Source organism: Gallinula chloropus (assembly GCF_964237585.1).
Source record: "Gallinula chloropus genome assembly, chromosome: 5".
In the NCBI taxonomy this organism is placed as follows: domain Eukaryota; kingdom Metazoa; phylum Chordata; class Aves; order Gruiformes; family Rallidae; genus Gallinula; species Gallinula chloropus.
This window is the reverse complement of record NC_140090.1, coordinates 2,532,693-2,552,562: the sequence shown is the minus strand read 5'-3', so window position 1 is coordinate 2,552,562 and position 19,870 is coordinate 2,532,693. Positions and strand designations below refer to the sequence as shown.

General features: G+C 43.4%; 1 protein-coding gene across 1 annotated transcript in view; it reads left to right on the top strand.

Annotated features, from left to right (window-relative positions):
- The window catches only part of EPC2 (enhancer of polycomb homolog 2), a gene marked incomplete at its 5' end in the record, with an annotated part of 48,318 nt that overhangs the window by 16,657 nt on the left and 11,791 nt on the right, over positions 1-19,870 (top strand). Inside the window, 8 exons of the mRNA XM_084265244.1 lie at positions 6,472-6,617; positions 9,183-9,389; positions 10,729-10,877; positions 11,137-11,269; positions 13,877-14,068; positions 14,666-14,755; positions 17,560-17,705; positions 17,807-18,150. Coding sequence (XP_084121370.1) covers positions 6,472-6,617; positions 9,183-9,389; positions 10,729-10,877; positions 11,137-11,269; positions 13,877-14,068; positions 14,666-14,755; positions 17,560-17,705; positions 17,807-18,150 — 1,407 coding nt within the window. The remainder of the gene's footprint in view (positions 1-6,471; positions 6,618-9,182; positions 9,390-10,728; positions 10,878-11,136; positions 11,270-13,876; positions 14,069-14,665; positions 14,756-17,559; positions 17,706-17,806; positions 18,151-19,870) is intronic.

The following is a 19,870-nucleotide window of genomic DNA, read 5'->3' as shown; positions in this document are numbered from 1 at the left end:
TCTGCCTTCTGCTAAAACTGCGGGGAACTCTGAGCTTATTTTATAGATAAAAGAAAATATTCTTTTGCAAGAGTTTAACTATAATTAGATCTTTTAAGGCATAGGAAGCTAATTTTAATGGTCTCTGGTTCAATTTGAACATTTGTGGTTGATGTTCTGTTGAGTGACGCACATGTATAGTTGTTCCTTGGTGCATGAGTCCTGTTTGTCCTTTACAGCATGTGGTTCTAGGGGGCTGTTTTGTGACTTGGACTCTCCCCAGGAGTTACCTTTGTGGCAGACTGCTTAGATTCAGACATTGCAGTAGTTTCAGTCCTTACAGTAAAGCACAAATTCTATCTTTGCCAAGACTTTTCTTATCTCTCTTTTGTGGTTTCTGTTCTCAGTTGTATCAGCAAGACTGCTGCCAGGGGTGTGTGTGCTGAAGCACCTTAACCAGGGTTCTGGTCCTCAGTTGTTGGTTCTGGGGTATGTGCAGATAGTATTGATCTTGCTGAGCTTCGTCTAGCTAGGCAGAGTGTGTTGATAATCTGTTCCTCATGCCCTTTTCCAGCTGCATCAACAAGGGGCTGTTGATCTGCATGTAGATTTGATCAGAGAATGTGTTTTATGTTGGTGTGTCTTCTGCTAATAGCTGTAACTGAAATTGAACATAGGCAAAGATTGTTAAGCCCAAATCCAGCTGTATATTGAAGATCCTTGTATCGTTTCTCACCAACATGAAGTCTCCTTTCCCACCCCCACCCTGATGTATTTACAAAATAAGATATTTTGGGAAATAAGATGCTCTAATACAGTAGAGATCATACTGGTAGTGTGAGAAGTGAGTGAAAGGAAATAGAGTTTTTCTCTCCCTAATAGAAGAAGCAAAGCTGTGAGCAAGGCAGGTTGAATTAACTTCACTAAGGCTGCTGTATGAGGAATATATTCCACTTATTCTTCTCTTTGTTGGACATTGCCAGAAACACTGTAAATATTGTTAATAAACATGTCTAAAAGTGTTAAATGTATTATGCCAAAATACTCTTTGTCTCGTTGAGACTCACAGTCTTTATGGACAGAATTACAGAAGGTATTTCTGCTGAAGATAAACATCAGATACTGCTCCAAGATAATATTTCCCACATATTCTGGTTGGAGTAGGTGTGATACAAGACAGCTTTATACTACATAAACTGCTTAGAAATTCTGTTATAATCCTAAAAGCAGAAAGAACAGCAGTACTTACTTTGGGCAGGGAAGGTATGTGAACTGATACATGCCAAGAAGCCATGTACTGTAATCCGTACTTACTGGTCACTGTTCCTAGTAAATTGTATTTTACTGTGAGGATTTAAAACTTTACCAGTTCTTTCATGCAGCCCAGTGGCTTCAAGTGGAGAACAGTGAATTTTTGTGAGGTATGGGATTTGTGCATAGGTGTGATGCCAGGTATTGGTTGACCCAGGTGGCACCAACTCAGGTGACTTTGAATATCAAACAAAAGCCTTGAACTATTATGACTATTTCAGTTTGCTGAATAATTTTCCAATAATAGTTTCACATAATTGAGAGTTGGCTATTTATTTTTTGTCTTCCACCTTTCCAGAGGATGCTGTAGCAGGATCTGTTCAGGCTTTGGGCTTGAAGCCTGAGTATGTAAACCAGGTTATTTGCCTGTTACTTCCCGAGGAGAGGTATTGGTGTAGGTGGGGAGGGCTGGAAGCTCTGTTCAGCCAAGTGCTGCAGACTTGCCACTCTGCTGCATTGCTGCTACTTTGGGTACAATCACCCTGACATGCTCCTGCTGCTCTCAGGATCAGCACTGCTTGGTTGTGCTCACGGGGGAGCTGCCTCCAGGAAGTGACCCGCCAGAAAGTTTATCTTTCAGTTTTTGGTTAGGCCAGCCTCCCTGTTTACCAGTTTTCTGCCTTGGCTTGTGTGATTGCTGATGTTGGCACAAGTGAGGTATAAATGTGGCTCACTGGGGAAGGAAGCTAGTGGGAACCGCTTGTTTCAGTGGTTAACTCCAGCCTGTGTCAGCTCAAAATGCCTGTGGAACCACAGCCTTAATTTAGTTAGGTAAATGAAATCAGTTAATTTAGTTAAACCCAATTTAATATAACTTTAACTTAAAACCAAACTGCATTTCTCTAAGTTAGTGTGGATTCAGTTCCTAGGGGAGCTCAAGTAAACAAAAGCAGCCCTCTGAAAGGTCCTGCTGTCCAGAGTGGTTAAAGTGGCAGGGGATGTAAACTGGGATGTTGGTTTTGCTACAGCTCTTAGCAAGCTCTGAGCATTGCTACAAGGTGAACTGCTGGTAGGGTCACCAGGGCCCAGCCTGCCAGCACACTGCAGAAGTGTGCAACGTGGAACAATGTAGATGTTTTGGAGTAGGTAGATTCATTAGTAGAGTAGATTTATTAGTCAATCAGAAGAATCTCCCAGGAATTACCACGAGGAAGGGACATAGATGAACAATTTTTAACTGCACGAGCTGACAGGTTCTTTTTTTCTTAAAACACTAGCTAGTAGCAGGTCACCTGAAATGTGGTGCTTTCTGTGGCTGAGTCTAGTTCTTCTCTGGTCCTTGCAGGCGTGAACGGACAGCAGCCTCTGTTGCTATGGCAGGGGCAGAAACAGGGTGATGGTAGTTACAGCACATAAACTACCTGTATCTTCTGGTGGCTCTTGAAGCCAGCAAGCTGCCACAGTAGAGGCCAGCTCCAGGATGAAAAATACCCTTTTCTGGAACCAGTACAGTTCCCTCAGTGTTTGGGAAAAGAAGAAAACTGGTGATTAAGGATGTCACTGAAAGTGTGTTTCAAAGAGCAGTGATAGATGAACTTTGGGGAAGGAGGATGCTTCCATGAGTTTCTCAGAGCTGCGGCGAGCCAGCTTGGGGTTGATGAATTCTTTATGATTGCATGCAGCAGTTAAAGGAAGAGTGGTAGCTTTTCATTTTCTGACACTCACAGCCCTCCACAAGCTGCTCAGACTTTGTGGCCTGTCTGTGTTGAAACACAAGCTGGAGTGCAAGTACTGCTTCCCTTGCTTCAGTGTGGTTAACCTGCTGCCTCTGTGTAAACGCTTGGAAAGTGAACTGTGTTGATAACTACAGGTCATGACAGACAGTATGAGAAGCATTGCTGGAAGGCATGGAAAGCAGGATACGTGGCAGGGGCTACAACTGTTCTCTCAGTGCCAGTGTCTGTTTCTGTAAGAAAATGAGGCTGGATTTACCTGATGTAACTTGTTCCTGACAAGTGTATGTCGGGTACCTTTTATCTCGTCACTTTGATTGTCACAATATTTTTGTAGAGATGAAGTTCAGGGTGTAGTTGTAATTTGGGGTTTTTTTTGTAGGATTAGAGTTGTTCTTTATTCCAGTTTTTCAGCACTTCATTTGTTATTCATGAGGTCTCAAAATAACAGTATCAGAGCAGGTGTTTTATTAGGAAATAGCTTAGTGCCATGTATGAAATTAGGTGGGCTCAGTGTGTTACTTATCTGCCCCTATGGACCACTATAACAGCCAGAAGGGGAGGTTTGACTCTCCTTCCCTGTTCTGCTTCTGGCTGCTGTGTCTTGAACTGGTCCTGATGCTTACTGGGTGCCTCTGCATGGACATTTTGTTCTGAAAGGCAGCTCAGGAAGGTGTGTTGGTCAAGAACTTTCAGTGACTCTTCTTTCCTCCCTGTGGGAAGGAAGGCAAGCTTGCCTGCACTGCTTACAGCTTACAGATGGGCAGCTTCAGGCCTCCTCTGCTCACTTTTACTCCAGTTTAGAAAAATGGTTTTGAAACATTTTATTTGCAGAGGACTTCTGAATTATCTCCCAACAGCTAATAAGTTGTCCTTTTTTTGGTGTGAAATCTGTGTCTGTCTGAGGGTAAACAAGCAGTGCTTTTTCTGGACTTCAAGGGATTTCTGTGCAGTCTCACATCAGCTGTAAGAAACATGGTTACACATCTGGTTTTTTGAGTCAAGAGACCTGCTTTGTTGTTGGGAGAGCTCATCCACACTGATGAGATTATCCAGCCTAGAAAGTTTTGGCCCCCTCCCTTGAGCAGACTGGTTTGAATGTGATTTTGCAGTGCACCTTCAGACTGCAGTAGTTTCTTAGGCTCTGGGGGAAAGTTTTGCAATTTCCTTTTTGGTGAAAGTGGCAGTTTATGCATATGAGATGATTGAATGACAGATTGTAATGAAGGGGAAGTGCAGTACTGGGCATTGGCAGCCCATGCTTCTCCAGCAGAACAAGCTTTGGCTTGGCTGGGCTGGGAGGGCTCTGAAGAGTTTTGAAACTCCAGTGAGTAGCAGGTGGAGTCAAAACATACTCAGCCCACATTTGAGCAGTGGTCAGTGCTTTGAGACATGTGGTTATTCCATGTTGGTAAGGGGAGTGGAAGTTCAGGAACATGAGGGTTGGAGCTCAGGTGGGACAGTTCACCCTCTTTCAGTGTATGGCTGATGTGCTGTGCTGCTGGTGCCAGTGATTCAGTGAAATATAATAATGCTGGATAGATTGATGTAAATGTAGCTTGAGACAATTAATATAACTTTAGTTTGTGTACTTTAAGAATAGATTTGTTTTGGATTTTAGTAGAGTATGGCTGTGCTGTAACTGTGTGGGCTGTTCCGTGAATGTGGCTACAAAACTGAGCCTTGAAGCTAGTGAAGATAGGGGAGTCATAAATAATGAGACTGATGACCAATTGAGAGACAGAGTATATCTTGTTTTCAGTGAAAAGGAATGCTTTTGAGCTCAGATAACCACAGAGAAGAAACATAAAAAGCATGTGATGAGAGAGGAAGACGTCCAGCCTTCATCCCTGAAGCCCACCTGGAGACCCCCTGAGTGTCACAGAGCATGCTCTATCTGGGAGGAGTTAATGCAAATGACTTCCTGGAAGTAATTTGCATAACCTTGCCTTTTCTTGGAAATTATAATGAATATATAGAGTTAATCTGTATAAATATGAGAAATCTGGCTTCAGTGGGTGGACACACTGGGAGGAGCCATCCCCTGTGTGCCCAGTGCTGCAATAAAGGATCCCTGCTTCAGAGTCACCAAGGCTACTGAGTTTTGATTCTGGCTTTCCAAGGCATCAGTTTGGTGATCCAGATGGGACCCTCTCTGCTCGAATCACCAGCACTGTGCTCCCAGGCAGGGGCATGTGGGAGAAGTTGGAGCAAAGCTTGCAGGAGCCAGAGGTGATAAGTAGCATCAGTTTAATCAAGCCCAGGGCTGATATTGGGCAGGTACTTGGCTTGGCACTGGCTTTTCAGCTCTTTGAACAGATCGGGTGGCAGTCACCCCAGGTGCTCTAACAGCCTCTCTCCTCTCTGAAGTACATAGTCCTGCCTGGTGATGGGTTTATGCAGTTTTATGAAAATCTGGGTCAGTTTTTATCCCCAGACTTTTCATTCCTACAGACTAGAGGTAGGATCCGATGTTGTGAGCTGTTTGTCTAATAGGCAGTTGTTAGTTGTCAGAGGGAGAGCTGTGGGTCAGGTGCCCAGTGACAGTGTCATATATAAAGTTGCCATGCAGCTTGTATAACTGAATAATAATGCCATTTAATACCTAGTTACACCCTGTTGTTACTATTCATTTCTTCCTGAAATACATTTTTATAGTATATTTATAGTGTGTGTGTGAGGCCAGGGAAGCCTTCTGCCCAAGTGGTGTTAAGAGTTAGTACAGTGAGTTGAGTACTGTCCCTTCTGAGAAGGAGCAGCTTGGGCTGGAAATGGTAAGGGATTTCAGTGTTAGCTGTATCCAATGAAGTTACCACATGTAGCCAAATAGATTAAATGCCCATAGTGGTTTAACTCATTGCACTGGAACACAGGAAGAGTGGTCTTGGGCTAGTCTGAGATACAGAAAGAATATGCCACTTACTACCTATTTCTTGACTGGTCAGACCATGGGAGAGAATATAGTATGATTTGCTTTAAAGATATATTTAATTTTTTTTAGCTGAGTCTAAGTATTTTAAGACTGAAGTTTGAACTGTTTAAAAATGGGGAACTGAAATTGTAAGTGCTTCTTCTCCTAGTCTGGGACTTGATTGAAAATTGTGTGGATTGTCAAGAATCTTACCATGGTACTCTGGAGGAGCTGTGTTGGACCAGCACTAAAAGGCATTTTTGCTCTTATTTTGCAAAGATACATTAAAGTTTCTATACCTCTGTGGTAGTTCTTTTAACTGAAGCTTTTTCTCTGTCACCCTTTCAAGCCACTTAAACTTCTTTGCTTCCCCTCATGTTGGACATCTGAGACAAGCAGCTTCTAACTCCTGTCTTGCAATGGGCAGGGGGGTGGGAACTTTCTATCTTAAAGAAGAAAAGTGTTAGGGCAGAGATGTGTTAATCTGAATGTTTATCAGTCCATTTTGATGTCTGGTTGTCAGATGGGCACTTCTGTATCTCCACTGTGTTTTATTTACTAAGCATTTCAAACTTCTTGTGTGTGTTTCTGTTTCAGCCTTTAATCTGGACAATGAGCAGCCAGATTACGATATGGACTCTGAGGATGAAACCTTACTCAACAGGCTAAATCGGAAGATGGAAATCAAGCCACTGCAGTTTGAAATAATGGTTGACAGACTTGAAAAAGCCAGTTCTAGTCAGGTAATCTGCTGTGTGAAGGGATCACAGGCTTTTTGATCTCTTTGAGTTTTCTGGTGGGTGGTTCTGGGTGAGGTTTTTGTTTGGTTTTCAGTTTTTGTTTCCTACTAACAGGATGGGTATGTTTGTGGGAGTCTGCAGCTCCACAGAAATCACATTGCAGAGTCTTACTGTCAATATTGATGGCAGAAAACACAGGTGGGGTGGGAGTTTTGGGGGCAGGTTGGGGGAGTTGTTTTCAATTCCTGTCCACAGTGTGTATGGATGTTTCTCTGTAAGGCACCTGCCCCTTTCTTCTCCCCTTAAATGCAAATAACACTGAAGCATTACAGAGGTGAAAAGTATTTTGATCCAGAATGTGCTTATTTAAGGAAGTCCATAATGGAAAACATCTTGTGTGTACATAAAGCAATGTCACTGATCCTTATAGCATAGGCTCCCTCTTGAAGGCAAGGTGTGTAAGGAGAAATCCCTCTTTGTAGGTGAAATTTCTATGGGATTTCCTGTTTAGTATTGTCCACCTAACTTCACCAATCACCATGTGTGTTCAAGCTGCTTGTCCTGATTTTGGGCTACAGAAAAAGTTCAGCTGATGCTGAGTAGCTCTGTCAGGTTCTGTGGTAGGAATGGTAAGATAAAAACAATCCTTGCAGGTTGCTGGAGCCTGGGAAGGAAAGAAGGTTGGCTGCCTGGCAGACACCGTCCCCACATGGAGTTACAATGCTTTCAAATCCCACTTGGGGCTACTATGCAATTCACTTAGAGTTTACATGACTTTGCTCTGAAGTGCAAAAGGATGCCAGTGGGAATGCCTTCCTTGCCAAGGAGGGGGATCCAGACATCCCCCTTGGGCATTTTGACAACCTGACTTAAGCAAGGAATATAGGGACTCTGCACCCCTGTCACTGGGGTACGTGCAAGGACAAGCAGGCAGGGTCACATTTAACTTCTCTGAACTCAAGGCAGAACACTCTTATTTTTTCTTAAGTGGTTAATGGAAAAAGTGGAGCAAAGGACAAACAAGACTGAAATGGTTTTTGAGCAATACTCACAGTGATGGAGTCATGTTTTAAGTTGTGTATTAGCTATACACACAATTGTATCAACTGTTAGATATAAAGGTGGGGTATGCTGGTGAGTGTGTGTGTTTGATTAACCAAGCTAATGCCTGTTCTAGGTAGAAGAGATTTTTTTAATTAATGCCATATGAGGTTATGCTCACAGGGATTGCTTTTTTTCCCACCCCCTGCCATGGGCAGGGATATCCCCCACCACTTCAGGGTTCCCAAAGCCCCATCCAACCCGTCCTTGAACCCTGCCAGGGATCCAGGGGCAGCTCCAGCTTCTCTGGGCACCCTGTGCCAGGGCCTCCTCCCTCCCCAGGAAGGATTTCTGCCTCCCAGCCCCGCTCCAGCTGCCCTCCTGCAGCTGAAGGCCCTTCCCCTGGGCCTGGCCCTCCCTGCCTTTGGCACCAGCCCCTCTCCAGCTTTCCTGGAGGGAGTCCTCGAGGGGCTGGAAGGGGCTCAGAGCTCTCCCCAGAAGCAGCCTTCTCTTCTCCAGGCTGAGCCAGCCCAGCTTCCCCAGCCTGGCTCCAGAGCAGAGGGGCTCCATCCCTTGGAGCATCTCCATGGCCTCCTCTGGACTCACTCCAACAGCTCTGTGTCCTCCTTACCCTTGGGACCCCTGAACTGGATGCAGCACTCAGTGCTGCAGGAGTTTTGGTCTATTCTGGCTGGAATTAACATGTATGTAGTAGCAGTGGTTACACTGAGGATATCCTTGTTCTGCTGAGATGTATTGTTTCACTTTCTGTTCACCCTAACACACAGACAAGTTTTAATAGTTTGACATGTTTCAAAGCTGCAAATTCAAGTTGTTCTGTTTTCTTTATAAAAAGCTTTACATTATAAAATAAGTTATTTCTATAGAAGGTAGTAAACACAAGTAAAAACAAAAAGGAAATTAAGAAGTAAATGTCTTTGTGTCTCTGGGCTGCAGCAAACAGGGACAGTGACTGTTCTTTTCTATCACAAAGTAAATTTTGGAGAGCGGGGGGTGGAAAGAAGGAACTAATTTTCTTCAGAATATATTCTGTCTACAATAAAACATCTTCCAGGAGCATCAATTTAAAACTGTAAACAATCATACATTAATAATGGCTAGCCAGTAGGAAATATCTTTTAAGTGGGGAAAAAAAAAGTCAAAGTAATTCCCAAATCATAATCTGCTGACTGTAGTGAGTTATTTTTATCCTGTGCTTGTATCTGTTTCAAACTGGGGTTTGGATTTCATGGAAAATTGATGAAGTTTTAGACTGTTGCATGAAAGCTTGAGAAATGATGATGCTGGGTCAAAAGTTGGGAGCTCTGTACTTTAATGCAGGAAGACCCAACTGGTGTCTTTAAGTACTCTGTTTTAGGTAATTAATTTTTTCCTTCTTTTAGTCTCTTGTGCTAGAAAAGAATCAAGTTTATTTAGAAAGAGTCCAAGAGCTGTGTATGGGTAGTGACTTCTGTGCTCCACCCCTCATCCCCATCTCAATTGCACCTTTGGAATTCTCTCTTCTAGCTTGTAACTCTTCAGGAAGCTAAGCTGCTGCTAAATGAGGATGACTACCTGATTAAGGCTGTGTATGACTACTGGGTGAGGAAGCGCAAGAATTGCAGGGGACCATCCCTCATCCCCCAGATCAAACAGGAGAAGAGGGATGGCTCCACCAACAACGACCCTTACGTTGCCTTCCGGAGGAGAACTGAGAAGATGCAGACGAGAAAGGTGACTTGTCCAACTTGGCTGGTTTCAGTTCATCACTTAGAATTCTGCACTGATGGGAAGAATTTTGATTCCTGTGCAGCATCAGGCAGGATCTGTCTTGTGGTACCGGCAGCTGCTGGTCTCATTGCCTCAGTAGTGGCAGTACTGAGCGGCCCAGCTCAGTCTCTCAGCTGCTGAATGCTGTGCTCAACAGTGAATCCATCAGTTCCCTATGGACCATTTCCAGTCTTCCCACTTCATAGAAAGCTGAAAGTCAAAAGCCAATTTTAGAGGCATTGACACATAAGCAAGCAGCTGAAGGACTTGCTAGGTTGGAAAAGACCTTTAAAGATCATCAAGTCCAACCATTCCCATCCTATGTCAAACCATATCCCTGAGCACCTCATCTGCCTTTTTTTTTTTTTTTTTAAATATATCCAGGGAAGGTGACTCAGCCCCCTCCCTGGGCAGCCTGTTCCACAGCCCAACAATTCTTTCAGTAAAAAAAATTTTCCTACCATCTAATTTGAACCTGAATCAGTTTGTTCTGATGAACTTCCACTGGGATGATGTGGGATCTGAGCATGGAAGGCATGGGGGAGATGGCTGGAAAGCTGTTTTCCAGCTCACTCTTAGAAGTTGGGTTTTATTTGTTTGTGTGGCTTTGTTTAACAGCTAGGTTATGGGTTAGAATAATGTAATCATAGACTGGTCTGGGTTGGAAGGGACCCCAAGGATCATAGAGCTCCAACCCCCTGCTACAGGCAGGGACACCAACCTCCAGGCCTGGAGCTACACAAGGTTGCCCAGGGCCCCAGCCAACCTGGCCTTGAACACCCCCAGGGATGGGGCACCCACCCCCTCTCTGGGCAGCCCCTTCCAGCCCCTCACCACTCTCTCTGCAAAGAACTTCCCCCTAATATCTAATCTAAACCTTCCTTCAGCTTCACTCCATCCCCCTTGTCCTGTCAGTCTCTGCCCTTTAACAAGCTGATTCCCTTCCTGTTCCTCTGCTCCCTTCAGGGACTGGAAGGCTGCAGTGAGGTCCCCCCACAGCCTCTCTCTGTAGGGGAGCTGCTCCAGCCCTCTGAGCATCCCTGTGGCTCCTCTGACCCCTCTCCAACAGCCCCACATCTTCCTTGTGTTGGGCCCCAGCTCTGGCCACAGGACTCCAGCTGGGGAGGGCAGAGCAGAGAGGGACAATCCCCTCCCTCTCTGTCCCTGCTGGCTACCCAGCAGGAGAAGCTTCCTCTCAGTGTACTCCTATGATAGCCACTTGCAGGAGCCTTATGTAACTTTTTTACTCTTTATGCCTCTCAGTTTTTGCTTTTGACATCAAATTCATTGACTCTTCCAACAGAATCGAAAGAACGATGAAGCGTCGTACGAGAAGATGTTGAAGTTGAGAAGGGAGTTCAGCAGAGCCATAACCATCCTGGAGATGGTTAAGAGGAGGGAGAAGACAAAGCGAGAGCTCTTGCATTTAACGTTAGAGGTTGTTGAGAAAAGGTAAAATTGCAAATTCTATCTGTAAGAAGTCATTTATGTCACCAGGGTTTTAATTTCCATCTAACAGGTTTGAAAACATCTCCTGTAACTTGTTTCTGTCTGGATGCTGGTCTTCTGCACACATGCAGGGCTGAAGGCTTATAGAGCCCCATAAACTTTGGAAGCTAAGCTACATGGGTTTTATCCAGACTGCCTGTTTTGCCTTTCAAACGTTTCCCAGGGGAAATGCAGTATTAGAATTTTAATCTTGTTTTTTGAGGTACCATTTGGGTGATTATGGAGGTGAAATCCTCAATGAAGTGAAACTTAATAGACCTGAAAAGGAGATGAGCACAACTCCATCCGCTCTTCATAATGGAAACCATCACAAAGTTCAAGAATGTAAAGTCAAGGTAAGCTTTCCTCTGCTGCCAGTCTCTTGTTACCAGTGTCACCGTTCTTTTGGATACACCCTGCAGATGTTTGCCTTGGAGAACTGGTTAGGAGGCTGTCCTACTTGAAGGTAGGAGGCCAGGAGACTGCTATACTTGCTGCCAGTTTAATGTTTCTCTCCCAGTGGTGTCCTGAGATGATTGGCTGGTGCTGCTGTTTGTTTTGGTAAACAGCAGCATTGTACTAGTCTTTGTTTTCCTTCTCAGCTCTGCCTCTGGGCTTGTAAGGTGATGTGAACATGAACGTGTTCAGTGGACATCCTGACCTCCTTGCTAGCATTGAGATTGCAAAGTACAGTGAATTTGTTTCCTCCTCCCTTCGAAGGGACACTAAAGCACCGAAATCTCTTGATAGTGCTGCCCATGAGCACTGCCTGCCCCTCAGAGCAAGCATAGCCCTGAAAACATAGGGGCTTACTGAACTACAGCTGGAATGCCAAAGGATTCCAGAAACTCTCTGACTTGCCCAAGTGATCCTTGATTAGTAGCCTTTCCAGCCAAGAGTGCAACTGTTACCTTGTTGACAGCTCAAAAAAGTTGCTAGCAAGTAGTGTTTTAAAAACACTTACTGGAATTTGTAGTAGGATGCTAGTACTACAGGTTGTAAGCTTCTCATTAATGCCCACTGAGTGGGCATTTTTATATCTGCCACTGCTTGGCCCTCAGTATTGAGTAGTGAGAGTAGGTGGAAGAAAGAGTGGCTAAATTTGGCAACTTTTACTTTCTGCAAAGGGATGGGAAACTCTTCTGAGTGAAAAAGGGTGTAAGCCTTGAGTAGACTTACCTGTGTCTCTCAGACCAGTTACTCTGTCTTTAACACTAGCAAAATTGTGGAAAGCTGTACTTAACACTGATTTGACAAAGGCTTCCTCTACATAAGCCAAACAGATCTAGTTTTATTTTATAATTGAGCTTGTTAGTAACATCCAGAGAAGTGGTAATGTAAGAATAACCTGTAGCTCAAAATGCTGAACTTCAGTGGCTTTCTTCTTCCTTGTCTCATGAAGAAACAGAGACCACAAAAAAGCACTCCCAACCAAAAGCAAACGCAAGCAGAAATCAAAGGGAACTCTTATCTTCTGTCACTGCTCAGATCCAGTACTGAATCAGAGCAGAAGTGGTGTAATCGTTACCATCTTCCTATGAGGACAGGCTCTGCGTCTGTGCAGAAGAGGATTTAAGCAGTTTTTCAGGAGGAACCCAGTTAGCCTGAGACTAGGGCTGTACTTGCAGGTTCTGGTGATGCACTGTTCCAGTACAAAGAGGTGGAAGGTGGCAGTGTAGTCATAAGCAGCTTTACTACAAGCAGCAGTACTGCCAAGTGTGTCCATCTCAGATTCATGCTTTTAAAATGACTGCTTGGGGGTGAGGCTTGGGGTTGGTTTTGCAGTTAGTACAGGCATTAACTGCAAACCCAACCACTTCCAGTCTTGCTGTAACTGTATTATTACTAATGGGTGTTCTGCTTGTCTTGTTTCTGCTTCGTGTTGTGTTTCACTTAATTGCTGCTTAAGCCATAAGTACTTTTGTCCCTTCCAGGAGCTATCTTTGCTTTAAAATACAAAGTCATGTATTAAAACAAACTACCAAAACCCCCCAAAGCAACCAAACCAAAAGTTTCCCTTGCAAACCATTTTATTAGTGTCATTATTATGGGTAAGCTCACTGCACTGAGCGCAGTATGGAAAAAGGATGAGACCTGATGTTCCCCTGTTAACATGACTGGAAGAAAACTGCCCCCCACTCTGAATTAAGATGTGTTTTGGGGAAATAACCTGGGTATAACCTGCCTGGATGCTGAGGCTGGAGAATTTAAGACCTCTGGCAGTTTGTACTTACCGCCCACGACATCTAGTGGTCTGGGCTTCAGAGAGATCCTCACAGGGATGCTCCTACCTCTTTTTCCGGTTAGGAACCTGAGCTCTGTCGCTGGAGTTAGTCTCAGTGAAAAGGGTTATTGATGAGTGGTAACTTGGGGCAAAGAAACACTGGTTTTTACTTAGAAATGAGAATTACACAAGTGAGGTAATCCTCCTTCTAGTTTATAAGCTTTGAAGTTTAATAGCATCTGTGTTTTAAAAGTTTAATACTGATGGAGTTGGTTACTACAGAAGTTTTATGTTAAATTCTTAAACAGCAAAACCAAATGGCATTATGTCTCTTCAAAAGTAGAAGCTGGGAAACATGAAACAAATCAGAGAGTTTATTTTGAACATAACTGAGCAGTACAGACCATGGGAAGAGTTTGCCATAGAAAACTGAGGATTCAGAAAATAATTGGAATAAGATTTCCAGTTAGAATATATTGAGTATACTGCAAAGCAAGGAGCCTGTTAAGTAGTCTGTGGCTTGAAAGCTTTCAGTGTGCTTATTAATAAATACCTCTAAAGACAATTGGAGGTGAAGATCTGGGGCTTTTAATGTTTTGAATAAAATCTGTCTGAAACAGTGCAGGTGCTGCATGCTGAGAGGCTTTGGAAGATGAGCACTCACATCTTTTTAAGGTGTGAGAAGAGGAAAGGTGAACTACTTTTTCTAAAACCTTTTTGTTTGCTTTTTCACAAACAGCATCCTCATCATTCATCTCTAAAGGAGGAGGTGTCAGATGTTGTACGTCAAAAGAAGAAGTATCTAAAGAAATCTAAAATGGAGTGTGTAGTGACTCCTCAACAGCCTTCTGCTGAGCCCTTGCCTGTTATCAACAAGAGTGATATTAAGCAGTATGACTTCCACAGTTCAGATGAAGATGAGTTCCCCCAGGTAATACTCTGCACAAATTTCAGCATACAGAAGGTAAAATCTTCTGTTGCCTGTCACTTGGCCAGTCTAGCTTGAAACAGAGTAGCTGTGGGGTAGTGAAGTGTGGTGGGTTGACCCTGGCTGGAGACCAGTGCCCCCCACGCTGCTCTGTCACTCCCCTCCTCAGATGGACAGGGGAGACAAAAAAGAACAAAAGGTTCCTGAGTCAAGACAAGGACAGGGAGAGATCATTCCACAGTCACCTTTGTGGGCAAAGCAGACTCAGCTTAGGAAAGAAAATCAAAGCTTCTCATGCTTTCTCACTCCTTTCTGGTGGCAAAAAGCTGCTCTTCCTAGTTTATTTTGTTCCTTCAATCCTGTTATCCAGAGGTGCTGCCACTGTTGCTGATGGGCTCAGCCTTGGCCAGTGGCAGGTCTGTCCTTGAGTCAGACAGTATTGGCTGTGTGGCCTTTTCCTGAGCTGTGCTTCAGAGAAGTTACACTTAATATATAAATGTGGCAGTTCCTACTATATAAATATAAACTTCTATAATAAATAAAGAAAATTGTAGTCTAGAAATGTGGCAGTCAGAAGAATGACTTTGCTTCCTGCTCTAGGTACCCTCACCAGTATCAGAAGCAGAAGAAGAAAATGATCCTGATGGACCTTGTGCTTTCAGGAGACGAGCAGGATGCCAGTATTACGCTGTAAGACTGTCTGCTGTTGGATTTTGTGTCGTGGGTTTTGCTTTCAGGGGTGTGTTTTTAAACCTAGATTAGCACAGTGCTGGTGCAATATTTCTTCTGTGCCCATTTCACCACCAAAGCTTTTGTGATTTGGTTATTTTCAGTTTTCATGAGACCTTTTCCTCTCTGTACTCTTCCTCTGGGATTACTTGAAGGTAGTAGATGGTGTTGCCTGCAGACCTTCTTCACAGTGGTTGAATTGGGGAATTTTTTTTTTGTCCCCTTCAGTTCTCTTGGCATTTCCTTTCTTCCCAGCTTGTTGAGCTCAGAGTTAGGTATTAGTTGTGTCAGTCTCAGACTGAGAGATCATCCTGGAGCACTGGGTGGACTCTGCTGTTAGAACAGGAGGGTTTGATCTGCTGAGGATTTTTTTTTCACAGTTAAGTAAAACATTTTCTCTTGAAATCAGTAAAACTGAAGGAAAATTAGGCTGCAGCTGTAAGAATGTTGAGAGGACAGGGACTAATTACAGATGTCCTGTCATCATCTTGGAACCACTGACAGTGAGATTTTTTTCCCAAGCCTGCATTTATAGATGGGGAGCTTTAGGCTGCAGAGAACCAGGAAAGGCAACACAACACTGTGATGGGTCTGGTTTCACTTTGTTTGCTTCCTGTGGCAAGAACAAAGTTCCATGACTTAACTGTGTCACCTTTGAAGCCACTTACCAAGAAGTCATTCAGTGACTCAGCAGCTGTTTCAGAAGCCCAGGCATCCCTGGGAATGCTCCCATTACAGCCTGGGCAGCTCCCACAGGTTGTACTGGAAGGTCTGACGTGTGCTGGCACGTGCTCCTGTGCTGGATCTGCGGTGTCCTGCGGTGTTGTGGTCACTTCCAGAATACCACAGGCAGCTCCATCTTTCCAGGAAAATGTTGCTATTTCAACTACTCCTTTTAGAGATTTAGTAGTGGGTTATTTTAAGATGTGCTTGCCTTTGGGAGCCCTGTTTCTTGTGCAGCCTCTTGCTTGGTTTTTTACCTGTTGAGTGATAGTCTAGTCACCTTTGGTGCTTAGCTGCAGAGGGTTAGCTGAAGCTTCTCCCTTCCTTAGAATTTATCCTGCTTTCTATTTTTCCTTCAACTGTGAGTTTACTCCTTTGCTGATAGAAGTTGAGATGACTGAAGACTTTGTACTTTCATTCTTTTCTGTTAGTTTTCCATTTCTCATTACAAGTAGATGATTTAACCTTAATGCCAGCCTTTTGGGTTTAACTACTGAAGCCATTTGAGTTTTGGTCGACTCTTAACATAAGTTGAATCTACAGAACAGCTGTTGCTTCAGGTTTAACTTGATCACAAAAATTGATTATTTTAATGAATATTGATTAACTTGTCATATAAGGCATTTCAGACAGCACACAGCATTTTTGCTTGGAAAGATTTTTCCCGTTTTGAGTTCATGAGTATCTTTGTTGTTATTATGGAGTAATAAAAATGCCCTGAGGTCAGCTGGTAGGGAAAATAACCTGTAACTGAATGCTGGGTATTGGAACAGAGGCCGTTCCGATCAGTGGCTGTTGCCTTTGGCAATATGTGTTTCATAGAATCCCAGACTGGTCTGGGTTGGAAGGGATCCCAATGATCACAGAGCTCCAACCCCCAGGCCTGGAGCTGCACAAGGTTGCCCAGGGCCCATCCAACCTGGCCCTGAACACTTCCAGGGACAGGGCACCCACCCCCTCTCTGGGCAGCCCCTTCCAGCCCCTCACCAGTCTCTCTGTGAAGAACTTCCCCCTAATATCTCCCCTCCCTCTTCCCTCCTCCAGCTTCCCTCCATCCCCCTTGTCCTGCCAGTCTCTGTCCTTTAACAAGCTGATTCCCCTCCTGTTCCTCTGCTCCCTTCAGGGACTGGAAGGCTGCAGTGAGGTCCCCCCACAGCCTTCTCTTCCCCAGGCTGACCCAGCCCAGCTGCCTCAGCCTCTCTCCATAGGGGAGCTGCTTCAGCCCTCTCACCTTTGTTGCCTCATCTGGACCCCAATTTCATAAGTAAAATGAAACTGTAAATTTAGGAACCCCTTTTGAAACTGCCTGCACACTGAGGTTGCAAGCTGCCCAAGTTGGGAATTGTCACTTGGCTCTGTGCAGCTGGTGATTAAATAGGATCTTTGGGAAACAAACAGGCAGCCTTGGTATTCCCTTTATCACAACAAGTAACAAAAGTATTCTCCTATAGTACTAATTGCACATGTAGTTTGAAGGTGTTTCTCAACTACTTTTCATAAATTCACTTTTACAGACAAAAGCTCTTAGGTTACTGACCCTTCCTAGAGGGAATAGATGAATTCATGGGAAGGATAGACCCTCAGCTGGTCACAAAACACAGCTGAGGTGCAGCTTTGCCTGTAGGAATTCCCTCAGCCTCTAAGGGCCTGAAGCTGAGTTCATAACAAGAAACAAATGGGTTTTGTCCCTTGTGATGAATCACCAAAAGAGCCATTAGCAGACTGGAGGTACTGGACTAGGTGGACCTGTGTCTGAGTGGGACAGCTTTATGTGCTTCTTGCTTGTAGAATGAGTTAGTGCTGGCTTGTTCTATAGTTGGGTTGCAGTGCCTAATTTTATGACTAATTAAGGAAAGGGTATTTTCCACTTCATGAATTCCTGTATTATTTAATATCTCAAGGTTTATGATCTGAGCATATCAATAACGTGACTGTTCTGTGGGCATGTTCATCGTTTTCTGTGCCTCATAATCACTCAGTCGTAACCTAATCAAAGTAAACATTCTAAATGAGTACAAAATTGCCTTTTTTTTTCCTTACAGCCTCGTTTGGACCAAACTAATTCTTCATATGAAAACTCAGAATTGGGAGAATTGGACAAACTGAGGTTCAGGCATTGCCTTACAACCCTTACAATTCCCAGAAGATGTATAGGTTTTGCAAGAAGACGAATTGGCAGGGGTGGAAGGTACAGCTGCATTATTCTTGCTCTTCATTCCCCATCAAAGGATTAAAGTTATGAGAAAGAGATAGTTAAACTAACACCATCTCTTCATCCTCTTTAACCAGGGTTATAATGGACCGAGTATCCACAGAACATGATGCTGTCTTGAGACAGCTTGACCCGGAAATGCTGAACGGTTCTTCAAGCTCTTCCCCGACTTTAGACTTTTCTTCTAATTTCTCACGGACCAATGCTTCCAATAAACGTTGTGAAAACAGACTGTCCCTTTCTGAATTACTAAGCAATATCACATCATGTCGACTGCAGTATTTTCAGCCAAGGCTACTAAATCTACAGGACAGTGATAGCGAAGAATGTACCTCAAGGAAACCAGGGCAGACTGTGAATAATAAAAGAGTCTCTGCAGCATCTGTAGCTTTATTGAACACCAGCAAGAATGGCATATCAGGTAGGCAAGGATTTGAATTCTTCTGAAACTTAAAATACTGAATTGAAGTGTTCACTTGTGGCAGGACTGATGTTGTCTTCAACAGTGATGTGCACCTAAACCAAAGATACAAGTTACTTATTTTGTGCTACTTAGAATATACAGAAGACTTCCAGAAACAGTTGTCTTCCTACTGCTTCTATTATACTTTGAATAGGATCTTCATGAAGTGCTGGACTTCATCATGCACTGAAGGCATTCTGCACTTGGTTCAGAATTGCTGAGGTGTGATTGAGTTGTAAAGGCTTTAATTGGCCTGACTTTGTTTAAGGAGAGAAGAATGCTCTTTATAAATGGAAAAGGGAAGCAGTTGGTTTCTTGGGGGTGGGGTGTTGGTTTTTGTTGTCAGAGTTTTTCTTTTTAAGTCTTGCCAGAACATCTCAGAGAACCAGCAGTAAGTTAGTAAGCACGCTGAGCAGTGATGAAGTCTGAAAACAGCACTTTCTGTTGCTATCTGTCATAGTGAAAAACTTCACACTGGAAGCATCCTGTGATGCACCTTCTCTGTTGATTTTTCAGAAAATCATTAGCTATTGATTAGCATAATAGGAGATTTGCCTTTACCCATAAACATCATCTCTACCTCTCATAGCAAATGCATAACACTCAGCTTTATGACCTCATAGCTCCAGATGAGCAAGTCAGCTTTTCACATACAAATGGTGATATATTTTTTAAAAAAGCCAAACCAATGGTTTCTTGTAATATCTTCACAAGAAGGTAAAATCTATGCAACAGTTCTGGGGTTTGTATGCCCTTTGTTAACCATTTGGGCAGAGAAGCACTGGAGTTGGAATAACAGCCACCAAAAGAAACGGTTGCTTTAAGCTTGCATCAGTGGTCTCTACATCGTTTGCTTCATATATTAAGAGTTATTTGCTGAGGTTTTTAAGTGTCACTTTATAATTATAAAAGGATGTAGGAGTCTTTAAAAAGCTGTACAACTGGAGGTATGCCAAGAGAGACCACTACCAAGCCTCAGCAAGCATCTGAGTATTTCCCTACTCTGTTGTGTATTGTGAAAGAGTAATTGGATAACAAACTGCTTCTGAATTCCGTAATTAACCTGATATGGATGTGGAAAAGTCCATCTCTTGAAGTCAGTTGCAGGTTTGGGTATTTAATCTTCAATAACATACCCTTGGAATTCACCTATAGGAATTAAATTTCTTGAAGACAAAAGCAGTTTCTCTGTTAGGGCTTTAAGAGACTGAGCATTAGCTTAAGTAACATCAGTGTAGTACTGGAGTAAGCACAGAATATTTACTTCCATAACTTCAGTATATTCGTTACAACCTCTGTATTATTCTCTCTCATGAAAAGATTTGCACAAGAATATTTTTCTGCTGTATGAAGAGAACAGACATAACGTGCTGTGGTCATGTTTTGTATAATCTTTTTTGTAAGGAACTGGAAGGGCTGGAGAGTTGCACCTGTAGCAGAAAGGGGCAGTTTTGTGTGATGGGATTATTGATAAGCATCAAGAGATGTCTTGTTAAAGCAAATGAGAAAATAGAAAGGAATACTGCTTGTCAGAGTTAAGAGTGTGGAGCACGGACCATAAGCTGTAAGGAACAGCGAAGAATTGGCTGGTAGTACTTTATGTAACAAGAACCAGTAATACTGCAAGAGTTCTGTTTGCATGAATAAAGTCTGAGCACACCAAGGTAAGGAAAGTTGC